General features: G+C 40.1%; 1 protein-coding gene across 1 annotated transcript; it reads right to left on the bottom strand.

The window, feature by feature from the left end:
• Positions 1-4,124: 4,124 nt before the first annotated feature.
• Positions 4,125-16,359, bottom strand: LOC119729607. Its single transcript, XM_038202243.1, has 5 exons — positions 15,475-16,359; positions 6,872-8,109; positions 6,111-6,179; positions 5,811-5,900; positions 4,125-4,987 (listed from the first exon to the last, which is right to left on the bottom strand). Exons 2-5 carry the CDS (start codon positions 8,060-8,062, stop codon positions 4,934-4,936), a joined length of 1,404 nt encoding a protein of 467 aa, XP_038058171.1. The 5' UTR covers positions 8,063-8,109; positions 15,475-16,359; the 3' UTR covers positions 4,125-4,933.
• Positions 16,360-16,987: the final 628 nt, after the last annotated feature.

Below are 16,987 nucleotides of genomic sequence, written 5' to 3'. Positions count from 1 at the left end.
CTCGCTTCATTCATTTTTTTCCCCTTTCTTTTCCCCCGGCTATATCAAGTGAGTGGAGGTTTTCTGAAGATTTATTTTGCAGGTGTTTGGAACTGTTAATTCATCCTCAGTTAAGAGGGAATGTACAACATTTGCTTTTGCTGTAATTTTCAGATATAAATGGATTTTAATGATTAGAATGTTATAGCAAATATTGTTACATTGAATTGTTTCACGTTTTGGGCTTGTAGCTGCTGGAAAAACCAAGAAAACCAATCATGTTCTTGTAGTCTGGCTCCCTGACCCCACTTAAGATGAAACGGAGCAGTTTGTAGACTTTGGGGAATTGTAAGGCCAGAGAATCAGTCTTTCTCCAGTTTTCTCCAACGCTGGTCGGCCGACCAGCGTTAGAAAAATACAATTTTTCTTAAAAACGTCAGCACACCAGGTGCCACGATTTTACAGGATGCTTTAGACTTTCACTCCCATCAATCCAGAAAGGTAGCTCGTGATTATTTGGTCATTTCGTTTTTGAATTTTGCAAATGTTGTATCTTCCCTGTAGGCCCCCAAAAAATAAGTCTCCGGTTTCTGGTATGGAGCTTGCCCAAAAAGTGGTGCGGCGACGCGTTTTTTTTTTTTTTTTACCTGACTTTTTTGCTTCAAATGTCGGCTGATGACTGCAAATGGTGCCCGACTAAACTTAGTGCAAATATATGGGAGTCCAGAGAGGCCACATAAAGCTTATTCTCGATCATAACCCCATCTAAAAACACATTGAAATTGCACAGCAGCAGAATTCCTGTCAAACCAGTGAGTTTGGCGGTTTTGAGACATCATCTTTCATTGAAAAAAAAACTTTTTCATTTTGCCGACGCGCATGGCTACGGCGACGCGCGCGCATACCAGAAACCGGAGACTTTTTTTTTTGGCCTTAGAATGGTATAGCAAATATTGTAACATTGACTTGTTTTTTTTCACGTTTTGGGCTTTTAGCTGCTGGAAAAACCAAGAAAACCATTCATGTTCTTGTAGTCTGGTTCCCTTACCCCACTTAAGATGAAACACAGCAGTTTGTAGACTTTGGGGAATTGTAAGGCCAGAAAATCGGTCTTTCTCCAGTTTTCTCCAACGCTGGTCGGCCGACCAGCGTTGGAAAAATACAATTTTTCTTGAAAACGTCAGCACACCAGGTGCCACGATTTTACAAGATGCTTTAGACTGTCACACCCATCAGTCCAGTTAGGTAGCTCGTGATAATTTGATCGTTTCATTTTTTGAAGTTTGCAAATGTTGTATCTTCCCTTTAACCAACAGTCTTTTTGCAAACTCCTGCACTTGCAAATGAGCTCTTTGTATTTTCTTGAGATGACAATGGTCCACTTTCAGGTGCTCAATTTTCAAAATCGTTATTTTCTGTAATCTTGATTAGAACCGTAACATTTTACTGCAATATTTCATTCGTTATTTTGTTTCTGCTCATTATATATTTTCAAAAAAATGTTATCTTTTACTATAATATTGATGTACATTTTCGTTCTCCTGCAAATAATGTATGTATTTAAAAGGGTTTCATAAAGCTTTTTTTTCTAAGTGAATCATATCGGTTTGTATATGTAGAGATCATGTTCCTAAATTATATACACAAATGTACACAGACAAAATGGCCACAGAATGACCATATGTATGTTTTTACTCATTAAAGTTATGTACATGTATTCTATCTGTATATTTTACTGGGTTCTGCTGGGTTTTTGTGATTTTTTTTGTAGATGATTAAAAAAAATGCCTTTTTATGAAAAGATGAAATTGTAACTGAAATGCCTTACATTTTTTGTGATTGCCGCAATTATGTCTTATTGTGGAAGTTTTAATTTTTAATCAATAGTTCAAGCAATATAGATTTTTAAAAAAATGTTTCATTCTTTGAATAATGTTTTATCAATTTTAGAAACTTTGATTTGTTTTTCTGCATGTAGGCCCACAAGTGATGTGTAAAAATTAGATTGTGAAATGGAAAATGTGTCACACTAAATGTTCTCTAGACTAATACATAAACCCATTTTATTACAAAAAATTATGAAAGGCCACTATGTCAAGAGAAAGATAACTTTCTATACCAAGAAAACTAAACTTACATGTTGGACTTAAAAAATAGTAAAAGCAACATGTCAAATGATGCAAATGATATTTTTACTTGGATATGTTGGAAATGTTTGGAAATAGGATTTCCAAGAGATTGATTTGGGTTGTACGATATTGTATGATAATGTACATGTACATGCATTGCAAAGGTATACAATAAAAACGTGAATACTGAAGGAACGACTTTTTGTCGTGAGAATTTGTGGATAATGCTTAGAAAAGGGTCTGTAAAAATAATTTTTCTTATGATCATATTTTGTGCACTCTGACTCCTCTTAAACTGTATGGAAAACTATTTTCCATCCTTTTTGGTATTACGGACAACTGAGGGCGCTGTTGCTGTGATGTCATTTTAGGAAGACACTGTTCAGTTTGGGAGTTTTCTGTTCAAATTGTGTACCCCAAAATGTGCTTATTGAAAACATCTGTGAGAAAATTTGCCCACTGGCTTACTGCCATGTACGGAGTACTGACAACAACGAATCACCACTGAAAGGAAAATTTAGGACAAGAAAATATCCAAACTAGTGACAACTCTCTGTTCTGAATTGCCATGATTAAACATTGAAGTTATGCCTGATATGACATCACACTTTTGCTCATGAATATGGAAATTCGCATTCGCATAAAAAGCAAAAAAAAAGGCACACAGTACCCTTGAAAATGGCAACACGAAAATCGAAAATCGGGTTAAATGGGACAAAAAGGTGCACTTTCAAGGATTGCATTTGGTGCACTTTCAAGGATTGCATTAGAAAACTAACATTGCATGGGCCCTTTAATGTGTGAAACCATGGTAAGTGTAATTTTTTTGCAAGTAATAAACACTCGCCTGTGATGTAGTAAACTTGCCACCCCTCCCCCTTTCCCCATTGCCCCACCCCCTTCCCTGCACATCCTGAGCTTTTGACGTCACATTTTGGACTACAATAGTAGGCCCACTGATGGTATTTGCTTTCGCTGCCTTTTTGCACCTCCTCGCTAAAACCTGGCCTATCATTCCGTCCCGTGTGCTCATTTTGTTTTCTCTGTAGATTATTGGAAGTGGTGCACACCACTTTGAACTAGGCCTATCAGTTTGCCCTGCAGACCGGCAGAGATGAGAACGTTGGAGCACGGTGACTGAAGTAAGACATCATGATGTATGATTGCATTAGTTGTGTTTTCTTGCTCTATAGGCCTAACGGTTTATGCATACACACGAAATGTGGAACATGAAGTATTTTCAACCGTTGAAGATAATGACAACGCGCTATCCGATCTCTGACCCCCGCCCCCTTCCCGCGCTACCAGAGGTCTTATGTCGGGGTTTGGTCACTTTTTCAATCCCCAGGAAGGGGATATTGGTCACGCATGAATTACCATTGGCGCACTAAATGGACAGACAACCAGTTTAAGTGCGCCCCATCCATGGATGTTGGGAGACTGTCACTTAAATTTCGCACCAGGGTGGGGATTTCGTCTCTTCAAGTGACAATCCAATCCACATCTTGGGTGTGCCAGCCCGGGGGCGGGGAGGGGTGGGGTCACAATATAGCGGATTACATGTACATGTACTTGGAAAGTAGGCCTACGAGACATTGTAGGCCCTGTTTAGTAAAGACCTTACGACCAGACATACTCAGTTGCTTCGGTGACATAGGGCCTATCCACCACGGGCACCATTTCATCACGTAGCCGACTTAAGGCATTTGTCACCCAATTCTCAATATAACGCAGCCTCAGCCTAGCTGTCACAATAATTAGGAGAAAATAATTTACTTCGAACACTTTATTTACATACCGACAAGGTGCTAATTGACACTTTAATGAACAATGCAGGGCGGAAGCCATAAAAAAAAGGTTGCAAATAAATAAGCATAGGAAAACCAGGACCGCCGTCGAATCTAGAAGTAGATAGTGTATTCTTGCTGTTCAAATGAAATTGTTTGTTGGCTTCGGGGCATAGAGCTTTGTGGGTGGCTCTCCTGTTCACAATAACAAAAAGAACAGACATCAAAATATTGTTAGTACTCGAAAGTTTCCACGCAATACACTTCTTTTATTCACAAGAAATATAAATTAATCAGGCACTAGAACATCAAAACATCTCCGATGCCATACTCAACTATAGTTCAAGTCTAATACAATGTACATGTACTCGGTGCTTTGGAAATCTGACGCATGTAATTATTACCTGTGTGCTTCATAATTCACTACTTTGCACAATGTTTGACATACTCAAAACGGTAAAATACAGTAAAATTCAACAAGTTATGTATGTATATTATTTACATTAGGCAAGACAACGTAAAAAGCAACCATCTTTAAACACAATGAATGTTTGTTAAGATAAACCTAATTTACTATAGTTGTTTCCATGCATACGATATATAGTCGATGATAACTCCCATTCAATTTGAAATTCATGCCTATATTGAGTGGGCGCCATACCAATATCAATTTTATGTTATTTTTGCTAAACACGTGGGATGGTTTCAGAGACGGTTTTACTATTGGCTTGTTACACTGCTTGTTGAATGCGAAATGGCCACTTCACTAAACTTTATTTTCAGTACACGTATACACTTTTATGTACTGTATGTATCACTCAACCCACTTCACTTCGAAATTCCCGGTTTGATAATATACATGTACATGTACAACGGACATTTTGTGAACTTGTGACACTGTACATTGTAGTTCCTACAAACGTTCACACTCTACGAAATGTACAACACAATGTAATAAACAACTTTTACATTTAAAAGCCGATTTCTCTTCGTTAAATTAAGGCTCGTCACACACTAGACAAACAAATGGTTTTCCAACTATCCCTGGAACTCGGATATGATGGCGTAATACGTCAAGACCAATCCAGCAATCTGAACAGGAAATTGAAAAAAAGAGAAACTTACAAATTACTGTTTTTGTTTATATGAAATATTCCGACGAACCTTTGTACAGTTTATGAGATATTTATTGCAAATGTTGGAAGACAATTATATTACTTAGCGGAGACTAGACTACATGTATATCATCCAGTTGCGACACTCCTTCGAAATACGTTGTACCTCTTTCCCCGTATATGCCAAGCCGAACCTCATGTAATTCCAACATTTCTAATTGCTTGTTTTGGAACAAAATCCTTCTGAGAAAGCAATCAAAACATGGGCCTTATTCACGAGTTGGCCATTTTTGTTGAGTTCCCTGAACATATATCATTAATTCTTGACTGTTGAATGGGATGGCGCCAGACTTTTTTTAACAGGCATAATAATGCAGCCTTTTTTACCGTCATTTGTTTTTAAATCTGGCTTTAAACATTAGAGAACGTTTAATTACAAATTTTAAAATTATTCATTTAAGCAGACTGGAATTAATTAGTTATCCTTGCTTTCATTTCTCTACACAAGTTCCAAAAAGAAGATTTTACCTCACTCTCAATCCAATATGGCCGATTCGTGAATAAGGCCCATTTCAAACAAACTCCACATTTTTCGGAATAAGATTTTCTGTGGCGTATATGCAATTTCCTCTCGCGTACTACAATTTGCAAGCTCACTTTGACATCAATATGATTTATTTTGGTTTGCTGCAGATTACGAGAAAAGTGACTTCGTCGTACAAAAACGCCCGTCAGAAAAAAAGACCGCCCGTTAAAAAGGAGCCTGACAGAAAGCCAAGCCTGATACTAGTGATACTTACCGTCAATATGAAGGGCTTGGTGAGTGTAACGAGATCAAAGATGGTGAAACCTATGTCTTCTCCGTTAAGCCTGGACAGGAACATGTTCATCTGTCATCAAAATACACATAAAGGTGTGTCAAGTTAAAGTACATCAGAAACGTGAATTGTATTTTACGGCTTTACGGCCGTAGCACATCGATGCATACACTGAGGCCGTTTTAACCAATTTCGACACGGTCAGTAACCCAAACCATTTAGATCTCACTCATACGGGAAATATTACTAAGATATTAATTTTTGGTAACGTGCTGAAATTACCTGCATAAGTTGTTCGTTGGTGACGCTGTCTATACAGCAGACGTAGCAGTCGTCCTTCGCATCGTGCGCCTGCGCAAAACGATCGGAAAAAATGAGCAAAAGTCATGTTATTCATGGTGTACATTCCAACAAAAGGGGGGGGGGGGCTAATGAACGTACTTTTCACAATACTGATCTCAGTTCTTAAAGCTCCAAACAGTACCATCGGTACAATTTACAGCTAATTTTTTTTATTTATTTCAAAAGTTCAATGGATGCTTTGCATTCAGTATCAGTAGCCACCTTTGGGATGCCTGCTGTGACTTCAACGGATTCTTACGAAATATAGCTCTGGAAGCTTGATGCGAAAGAGTCTTTTTTTTATAAATGCGAATTCATATTTGTTCCAATATGGGAATTTTGTGCAAAGAAGCAATACATTATAAAGGTACGCACCTGAACGTGTTTCATTAAGTGTTAACTGTTCAATGGGATGGTGCCAGACTATTAATGCAAGCACAATCACTCACTTTCAATTCAATATGGCCGACTCGCGAATAAGGCCCATACCATAAGTCCTAAGCAAGTAAAACTATTCATCGCGAAGACGTCTGCACTAGTAAGAAAGAGGTGGTGGGTTCGAGTCCCAAACGAGTAAACTTGTGCTTTTTCTCTCGCAAACCCTAGGACGGCCCTGAGTGTACAGAGCTTATAAATTAATATGTTGATGAAGGGTAACATCCCCGCTGAAGAAGGATAAAACCGATAAACCGTGGACTTACCTTGGAGCTCATGACAGCGGCGTACCAAGACACGACGCACACGTTGACGAAAATGGAGGACAGCCAAATGGCGTACATCAGGTAGGCCGATACGTTGCCAGCAATTCCTTGCGAGAAGAGAAGTTGGTACAGCATGAAGCATGCCAAGGGGCCCATGGTAACGTACGTGATCAGACTGATGTAGGTGAACAGTCCGCTGTTGGCCAGACTAACCGACTCGCACAGGTACTGATGCTGGCGCCGAAGCTTCTCAAAAGTTGGCGGGAAGATCTTGGCGGCTGTGGCGCGCTGGATGTCTATCCCGATGCGCACGTCGAAGTCGTGGAAGAGTCGAGACATGAGCTGGCAGGTCAGCAGAAAGTAGAGGAGCGGGAAGATCCAGGAGGCAAAGACGTAGATGTTGAGGTAGATGCAGATGATGTGCACGACCACGTGGGGGTTGAAGGGTGCCACGAAGATATTGGTGGAGTTTCGGATGGACTCGACGGGACCGAAGACCCCAACGGTCTGATTCAGGAAGTGGCAGGTTACGTAGATGACAGCCACCACGGTGAAAGCTTTGGCTCTCCCCCGGAGCCAGCCAAGATCTATTTTGTTCTCTGGATCCCGTTGGATGGACTTCTCGAAGTGGACGAAGTAGTCACGGAGCATGGTCTTGCGGGAGGCAGCCCAGAAGTTGACGCTGGCGTTGAGGGCAGCCTGCAGGAGCACGGTCATGTAGATGACTTTGAAGTAGAGACGCGATGGATCCAGCTCAGGCCCGACGAAGAACGCCGGCAAGAAACGAAGCAGGTTGAACCAGAGGAGAAACAGGACCAAGATGGAGTAGTTACGGGCGTTCAGGATGCGCCTGGACTTGCTTTTGCGCTTCGACGGATTGATGACCTCCGAGTGCCACAGCCCCATGATCTGCATGAATTTGAACAGCGGTGACATGGCCTCGTAGTAAGTCAACTGAATGTCACTGTCGTCGTCGGCGTCGTTGTCCTGCATGATCTGATGTTGGGCGGCGATGTCAGTGATGCCAGTGCCATTGTCCACAGATGACATCTTGGACCGGACGGTGAAACTGACGGCCGATCCAGTGGTCTGGGCCATCTCGTAGGCATTTGTCGGGGGGTTTCCGGTGGCGTAGGGCGGTGGGGGACTCTCGTCCGCAACCAGTGGACAGACGCTGTTTGTTCTGGACATTGCGATGGCTGTTACTGGGTACTCCCTTCCAATCGAAGACAATGAACCTGTATACAACGCAGACCAGATAATCAATTAAATTGAATGACGAGTATGGAGTGCCAGCTTGCATGATTGGTAACTTGAATTAAAGCCTTTTAGTCTTAAAACAAACACACCAAGAGTTTCAGCAGATATAATTCAATTATACTCGTTCACAATAACTGGAAACTTCGATCATTAAATCGATGGAGATTATCGCTTCTAGAACTCAAGCCTAGTTTCCATATCGACGTTAAGGCAGACTGCGCAAACAGTACGTGGAACCGTCGGCAAATATACCGATCGTCTGTGAGATAGTTTGCGTCTGTCTGGGTTGTCTAAGACATTTCCGGATGAAAATGTTTCCATATTTCTGCGTTGCTGTTTGGGTCTTGTTTGCGTTGCTCTCTGCGTTTCTTATGCCGATATGGAAACCAGGCTTAAGATTCAACTGTACGTTCTTAACAGTACACTCTATCCTTCCGACTCCTGGAAACTTGCCAAAATACGTTAACAATGCCCAGAAGAGTAAGTTGACCATAGGACAAGATATTTTTTGACATAAAGCATACCAGTTTGTCTGTCACAAAAACGTCGGTCACCCAAGTGAAGCAGTCAGTGTATGCAGGACCTATGCGCAGTGACCTGCAACATTTTCGAGTCGGACTAAATAATGGACAACAAGGAACGCTATGGAGACAAGCGGCGAAAAATGCATATTCATTTACCTATGCAAATACGACCAAGGACCCCAAATGCATGCTCTAAATTACAGACCTCCATTGGCACCTTTTCCTATATGTAATTACCGGTCAGACGAGACATTTTGAAACACTGGCGGAGATGGTATCCGTATCAAATCTGACCTCGTATACGCACCGTATATTTCAAACAGAGCAAGTTTATAATTGCAATAACTGTCAACTATATTTGTATAGGTTAATTACTTCAGTTTCATTTTGCCACTTCGGGTGCTGACTACTGTTGTGAGGTAGATTATGTGGCTGTGCATTCCGTTACTGTCGCTACGGCCAAGAGAAACAGTCGGTTTCATTATCTTTCAATTTGACGGCCACTTTGCAGATATCCATTAGAGGAAAAGAATCGGAAGCCGCAAATGGGACTGAACAACGAGTTCCGACCATTAACCTAATGATTGACGTCACGGGTACTTCACTTCAGAAAGAGGTTATAAGATTTTAAGTCTTCACGACGAGCAGATACGGTTTGATTGATGGAATGAGCCTTATACGTATGACGTAAATTTACTTGACCCTCTCAGTTATTCCCAATACATGTAGAAGGGTTTTGGTGGATTTTGTAGGATTGAGGAAATAAGTCACTGTAAGCACACTAGACGGCTTGATGCTCAATAAAAGCATGCACACAAAAAGCAGAATTTTAGAGGATTCAAGACGATTTCTGGCAACTGAATGCCTCTGCAGTAAGGCCTATAGGTAAATTGCGATTTTACGTTCGTAGGCCCCATTTGGTGCTTTGTTGCGAAGAATAGAACCATGCCAGTTCTGTTCCCGCTGGCCACTGGGTGGTTATTGCGTCTATTTGTCCATTCCAATAAATTAATTGTAAACCCACGGTCTCTTAAAAAAGTATTTGTCGTGACTCAAACAAGATATAGGTACAGGCCTAGCTCATTATATTGTAAGTTTGCCTGCAGACATATTCCTCCACCTAATCCTCGAATTTTCCAATCCCCTGTAAATGCGGCTTAAGACTACAACACGAAGGTGGTAAAATCTCGCCATATTATTGTATTCATGTTTTTCTAAATTCAGTCCATTATGAGCCCGGAAACAGAAAGCCCAGTACGCAGAGAGACAACGTGATTCCGTTTTGACAATTTAAAAGTCGGTCATTTCGCAGAGCTGGATTTGTGTAAATAGACGTAAGGGATAGACTGACACCGTTATTTACTCGTCCAACACTTGAGCCTTTTGTTGGCTACCGAATCGCCGGCGGATGGTTGCCGGGGAAGAGTGCGGTGCAAACCCTCGGCGGAGATTATCTGCGACTGGGCAGGCCTAATCCGGTTTGAAACATCTCCACGGCTTTTTGTATAGCTTCAAAGAACTCGGAGGAAAAACTGAGATCCATTGGAAAAATAAAGCCTAAGTCGGGATGTAAGATCAGTATAAGATTCTAAACTTACTAAATTTAATTAGGTTAATACATTTTCAACTTAGACACGTTGGTTTGAATATGAAGATTTATATGTAGGTATTCCAGAGAAATATACATCTGACAACAAAAATGTCGATGGCCTTTTCGACATCTTTTATGCTATCTTTAGTCAATTCATGGAGAGGATTAGTTGAGTGAGATTATTACTAATTCACAATTGACCTTCTCCATCGTACGAAAAATTGTCTAAAACAAATCGAAATTGTCTATACAATGAAATATCAAGCACTAACAAACAAAGAATCGAATTAAGATGTTCAAGAAAAACGGCTTGAAATTCAGGAAAGGTACACATACATTATTTTCTTTTTAATTTATTTGCTAATTCAATTTGCTTGATCATTGCTTATTAATATCATCCTTGCTTTTTGTTGTTCCAGTTGCAATTCTGTGGTTTCCTTAATTAAATGTTATCTCTTTGCTTGTTGGTTGTTTGCCCTAAAGGGGTGGAGAGTTTTACCCCATCAACACCACCACAAAACGAACCCAATGCCCACCCAAGGCCCCACAGTGCATGCCTATAATCCTCCCCCTGGCACTTGTGGCCCGTTCTCCGTCTTTTCAATCGTCTTCGATACATCGGACCAAGAAAATCGATTCGATAATTAGCTTCCCTGTCACTAAGTCACATTATCGACATCCATTAGAGTCTATACATTGTGTAATAACGCACCGACACTTTCAAAATGTGCCAGTAAGATACATGTATGCGTGTATTATTCTTATTACTCGTAAGGTCCCTTTTGACTTCTTAACGAGCTGCCAGAAAAAGAATCGATTTTTTGGGCTTGGAGTGGAGAAATGAACAGTTATATTGTAATCTTCGTTTCTCATCTTGAGTACAAAAAAGAAGATGGGGCAAGGCTTCCTGAGTATTTGATATTGTGGTTATTATGGAAACAGTGTTTTGTCCAGCACTGCCTTAACTTCATAGGAGCGCACAGATAATTTCGGTTTCGACATAAATCTTATTAAATTAAATATCTAAGAATGTTGTCAGCCAGTTTCAAAACCGTTTTTGAAGACCCTAACTCAATGACTTCATGCTCAATACTTTTTGGGGGAGGATTTTCTTTTTCCATTACAATTAAATGTACGTAAATGACGAAGTTATTATGTGGCTTTCAAGATGGGCTCGCCGGGTCCTATACGGTTGTTTTCACGATAGTTCCGGATTTTTTGCTCTCGATTTTGGTTGATTAAAATTTCTAAACTTCGATGTTGACTGAACACTGAAACTTTGAAGGAGGAAAATGACTCTTTTTTGAAACTGCATAAACTGTATATAATCTTTTTGATGAGGTTACACACTCAGGCAGCGTGCATGCAACGTTCCAACTTGTGCCAAAATGCCGTGATAAAAATACGCAAAAATAAATCTGAATCATTTTGTTCAATTATAGCGTGATTGAAACCGCACACATAATTTATGAATACAGTCGAGTCTCGTTAATACAAACTCATTCGGGCGTAGCCAAATTGTTTGTTATATCAGAATTTTGTATAAAGAGGAACATCAGTCCCATAATCCCATCAGTCACGTAAATGCACAGTCGGGACTAAGGCTTTATGTTTGTTGTAACCAGAATTTGTATTAACAGAGTTTGTACTAACGAGAGTCGACTGTATATTGTTGCTGGGGCTACTGTCTGTGGAAAAGTTTACACAAAGAAACCATTCAGAGCAGCAGCCTCAATTGCTTCTTTAACGTCAGTTCTGAAAATTAACTTTTTAAGTTGCAACTAATTACATTGTTTTAATTATACCCCATTGTTTGTTTAACAGTAGATTAATCACTTTAATTTTTATTTACGTATATTCTCAAACAGCTAAAATTTAGTGTCTTAAGTTGCAACTTGTTCTGTTATTTTTATTCATATACATATTTATATTGTTTATTTTTTTGTTCTGATTCAAGTTTCTTTTTAACTAATGACACATGTTCGTGTATGATTTCACTTTTAAACCATTTCATTTTTTATATATAACCCACATTTGTTTTACTTGTTTTGCTAGTTCTTGTTTTTATATCGTACATAAGTTGTCTTTTTTTGCTTGTAATTTTATGTTCAGGGCCCCCTGGGAAACCACATTATTTGTGAATGGGTTACCCTGATTAAAGATCAGAAATAAATAAATATAAAAATACATAGATAAATAAAATATTCGTAAAAGTTTAATACAGTGAGACAAAAAAAAATAACCGAGAAATTACCGAAAGAATTCAGTATCTTTGCTGGTTCGAAATGGCATAAATACAACAGCCTATATGTTTTTCAAATTGTGAGAGTACAGCTAACAAAAATATTTCTTATTCTTGGCCTAAAAAGATGGTGATATTCATTGGAGTAATGAAATGATAATTAAAAAACCGGTCTATTGTTTTATGTTTTGGCGGTTGATTCTCTTTTGAAGGAGAATACTAACGTCAGTAAAATTACTCAAAATCGGTGATCTTTTACCGCAAGAAGTTAAATAGTTTACAAAGAACTTAAGGTGGAATGTATTTGGTGGTTAACATTTGATGGTATTTGATTGTACATTTCAGTGGTATTTGATATGTTGAAATGGAATTGTAGTACATGTATCTGCATTGAATTTTTTGAAAACAAATTTGCCAGTTATTTTTTTCTCAAAAATAAGAATATAGTGTTCAGTATTTTCACTATATTTTCGTATGTTCCGAGAGGAATATTCTATATCCGAAAAAAAATAATTTTGTTATTGGTCAGCACATGGAGTACCATTAATTCTACCTCCATGTTCACAACTGTGAAAGAAATAACTTTTCCTTATTATTTCCGAGCAACCGCAACGAATTGAGTTCCACTAAAAGCCACTTCCATCGTCACAACGCGTACGGCGGATCCGGGGGGGCTAAACTGACGTCGCAAAGGCAGCCACTGCTTACACCACCCACAAAGCAATATATAATCCTCTTGCTTTTCATATCCCCCCCTCCAAAAAAAGTGTTCTGGATCCGGCCTTGTCCACAAAACTGACAAATCGAGCCTTATTTTGATGTTATTTGTGGTGGATTGGTATAGTGCATGCATATAGAGGTTTTTCTATAAATTTATGGTCCACTTTTTTCCCTGTACCTATTAATACATGACATCTATGATTTTTATAATTCTGATGCACTCCTTAATTAACTGGGCCTCTAAGAGTGATTTTGAATAGCAATCTACCCACCCAATAAATAAAAATACTTTTGAAGCAATTCTTATTTATGATACTCGAATGGTAAATTACCGTATACAAGGTAACACTAAACAGGGGCAGGAAAAATGTCACACTTCGGACGCTTTCGAGTCAACTCGTACCTTGGGCGACTCGTACCTTGGACAACTCGTACCTTGGACAACTCGTACCTTGGACATCTCGTACCTTGGATAACTCGTACCTTGGACAACTCGTACCTTCAATTAAGACGACTCGTACCATCAGAATAAAAAGTAGAGTACACTGTACGTGCGTGACTTAGTGTGTGGTTCCTTGACTCTGAAACGATATGATTCTTTTCAAGTCAAAGTTAATTTCTATCTCACAGAACCACATTCAAGATCTAATGGCTTTGCCAGGCAGCATGATTTTCCGCATTGGGCCTGGCGGGCCGGCCTCCGAGGGCGCGAGCAGCGGTCGGTCGTGCGCGGTACCGATGCCGGTGACTCGGAAGCGGCCGGCCTGCGAGCTGCGCGGCGCGCGCGGCAGTGCCATTCTGTTTTTAATGGATTTTACAGTGGAGAAACTTCAGATGCGGATTTGGTGTGGTTTAATTATGCAATACAGCCTAACCACCGTAAAATCCTGTTTCCAGAGCGAGCTTTATTAAACTCTATTAAAACCAACCGACAAAATATTAGAAAGCAAATTTAAACATTTAATTTGTCCAAATAAAGTAATTTCTGCGTTTTCTTGTGAAGTCTAATAACCAAAGTATACAAGAGCAGTCAGTACTTTAAATGATTCAGTCCTTTCCTAGCTATAAGTCTGAAAGTCTAAAATGTAAAAAAAAATTCACAGTTGGTTTATTCATCAACTGGTTTATTCGAAACATTTACAAATTGGGGGCGGGGGTTTGGCCAGATGTTTCGTCATAGTCCGACTTGTTGAAATGAAATGATGAACAGCAGACAAGCAATCGTCTCTTGAGCAGCGCAATGGTTCATCAGAAACCCGCAAGATCATCTGAAGAAAAAAAAATTAGCGGTTAGCACATAGTTTTGGGATGAAAATATATCGATTCCGTAATACATGTATTTGCAATTTTTTAAGTAGGCCTCAGTCTCTAAATGCCGTTGAAAAACGGCAAACTGCAACAATGTCACCGTGCACGGACGGTCCGACTTGTTAAAATGAAATCAATTAATAATGGTGGACTATAGCAGCAATTGTCTTTCGAGCAGCGCAGTGGTTCATCTGTAAAAAAAAAAAAAAAAAAAAAAAATTGCGGTGAACACAATAGTTTGGGATGAAAATTAGTATTTCCTAACAAAATTGGAAATATTTGTCAGTCCAAGATTCACGTCTTATCATTTTTGCGGGAAAAAAAAAGTAGTTCAGGCGATTATAGGGATCAATAATAGGAAAAATGTTGCAACCTGACGCCACTTTTTTCTTCATATATATATATATCATCTCAATGATGGTCATTCATTGCAAAAATGATGGTAAGACGTGAATCTTGGATAAAAACATCAGTTCCATAATATTTTCACGTAGCCTAAGTCTCTAAACGTAACGGCAGACTGCATCAATGTCACCGTGCACAGACGTCCATATTGACCGGTCAGCGCGGCGCAAGAACCGTGTCACTTTGCACGGATGCCACGGTCCACTTTATTCAGCCTCGGATCATTATCCTGATTGACGGTACGACTTGACTTACGCGTGATGGTACGAGTCGTCTTAACTGAAGGTACGACTTGCCGAAGGTACGAGTTGTCCAAGGTACGACTCGGTATAATGACGTCGAGTTGAAGGTACGAGTTGTCCAAGCTACGAGTTGCCCAAGGTACGAGATGACCTTCGGACAGTCCCCAAATTCTGCTGCTGAAATTTCTTGTCAGACATTTCTAGTCATGTTTTCCCCATCTGCTGTCGTTACGAATCTCTACAGAGGTGACGAAATGTTTGCCAAAAAGTGTGGAATATGACAATGACGAGAAGTCAAGTCTTATACTCACTTTTGAGTGGGTCCTTCAGTTGATGAATCCTTCGTGCTTCACTCGCAGAGTTGGACAACTGATCGCTGCTGATATAAATTGTCACAAACGATATTACAGGTCTTCCCAACACAGATGCAGAAAATGATCCAGTCAAAGTAAATATTCCGACGGCAGAAGACAATTCTTCTTCTCAAAGAAGTTAGACCTCCTCGCCCCTTAGGGCCCGATTACACGACAAATTTGCCATGTTTGGAAGATAAACAGATCTTGCTCTTCATCAGAACATAAGGTGATGCTGAAGTGGACTCGAGAAAACTCTGCCGTCGGCCTTTGGATGTCGTTGCGAATCGAGTACATTGAGGAGATCGACAATTAATGGCGGCAGTCCGATCAGGCCTTCAGTCGAAGAGAGCATGGGTTTACCAGAGATGATTAAGCCTCTTTTGCATTCATCTAAGCCAATTGGAGCCTTCTATGTGGGGTCTTTTGATCTTCAGAGTGGAGATGCTTTGTATCGATCCAAGCGAGAGAATGAAGCGTGAATGACACAGCGAAGAGCTGTTGTGCCGGCTTTTGGTATAAACAGACCGCGTGAGAGGCTCAGAGCTGATGCATCCCCAAACCGTGACCCCGTTTTTTTGTTAGAAATTGTTTGTGCTGATGGCCATGGATGCGAACGGAGATTCTGAACCATGCAATGTTGCTAACAAATTTGCTGGACTTTCTAATTTCTCTAGGAAAATATCGTGGTAAACACCTCACGATCTCACAATTGAACATGGAGTGACGAATCGCTCGGTGAACATTTCTATTTTGGTAACCCTACGAATATGTTTCACTTTCAGTCTTCGTGGACAAAAAACTTTACATATCACGCGGATGCCGGATATGCACGTGAAATTTTGGGGGGGGGGTAAAACTTTGTGAATGGGTCGATTATTTCGCTATTCAGCCGTCCTTCCACTCGGGGGCAGCCACTCCAACTCTTTGGGATTAGGGGTCAATCAATCTTTTGTCGCCGCCTCTATTCAGGTTTTTTGAAAGCGCTGTCACTATGGTAGTACAAACAATAAACACAGAAGCAGGCCTTCGAGATAGGAACGGACTCGAGTTGAGTGGTGGCGCCCTCCCAACGAATGGCAGGCCCGCGTGAAACTGCTTTCCTTAAATTGCTTATTTTGGATATGTTATAAATCTGCTCGGAGTGTCAGCCATTACGTTTTCTGGCAGCATTAATCTGATCAAAAGAAAGTGACAAAGAATTGCTTGTTTCATCATTTTGTCCCACTTGGGAATGTTTTCAACCGTTATGTGGCTGAGATATACGGGGGTGGCAAAACACTTATTCTGGCTGAGAAATGGAGACGGTTTCAAGTTGCATTTGAAATTTCCATGTGCACAGACGTTCCTGTCTTTAGCAACTGGGAACTCAAACAATAAAATAATAACAATGTCACTCGTTATTCAAGACAAGAGCGAAAAAGGACAAAGAAGGTGTAAGATATATATTTTTTTAATTCTAGGGAAAAGG

Source organism: Patiria miniata, unplaced genomic scaffold (assembly GCF_015706575.1).
Source record: "Patiria miniata isolate m_02_andy unplaced genomic scaffold, ASM1570657v1 HiC_scaffold_21, whole genome shotgun sequence".
Taxonomy (NCBI): Eukaryota; Metazoa; Echinodermata; class Asteroidea; order Valvatida; family Asterinidae; genus Patiria; species Patiria miniata.
Note: the sequence above shows the minus strand (reverse complement) of the source record. Positions and strands in the feature narration are given on the sequence as shown.

Bases quoted from the DNA above. Each gene is read 5' to 3' on its own strand.
- LOC119729607 (XM_038202243.1), bottom strand. From the start codon at position 8,062: ATGTCCAGAACAAACAGCGTCTGTCCACTGGTTGCGGACGAGAGTCCC. The intron at 6,180-6,871 runs GTAAGTCCACGG...CGTTTTGCGCAG, and splicing joins CCGCTGTCATGAGCTCCAAG to GCGCACGATGCGAAGGACGA. The intron at 5,901-6,110 runs GTAATTTCAGCA...TTTTGATGACAG, and splicing joins CCAACGAACAACTTATGCAG to ATGAACATGTTCCTGTCCAG.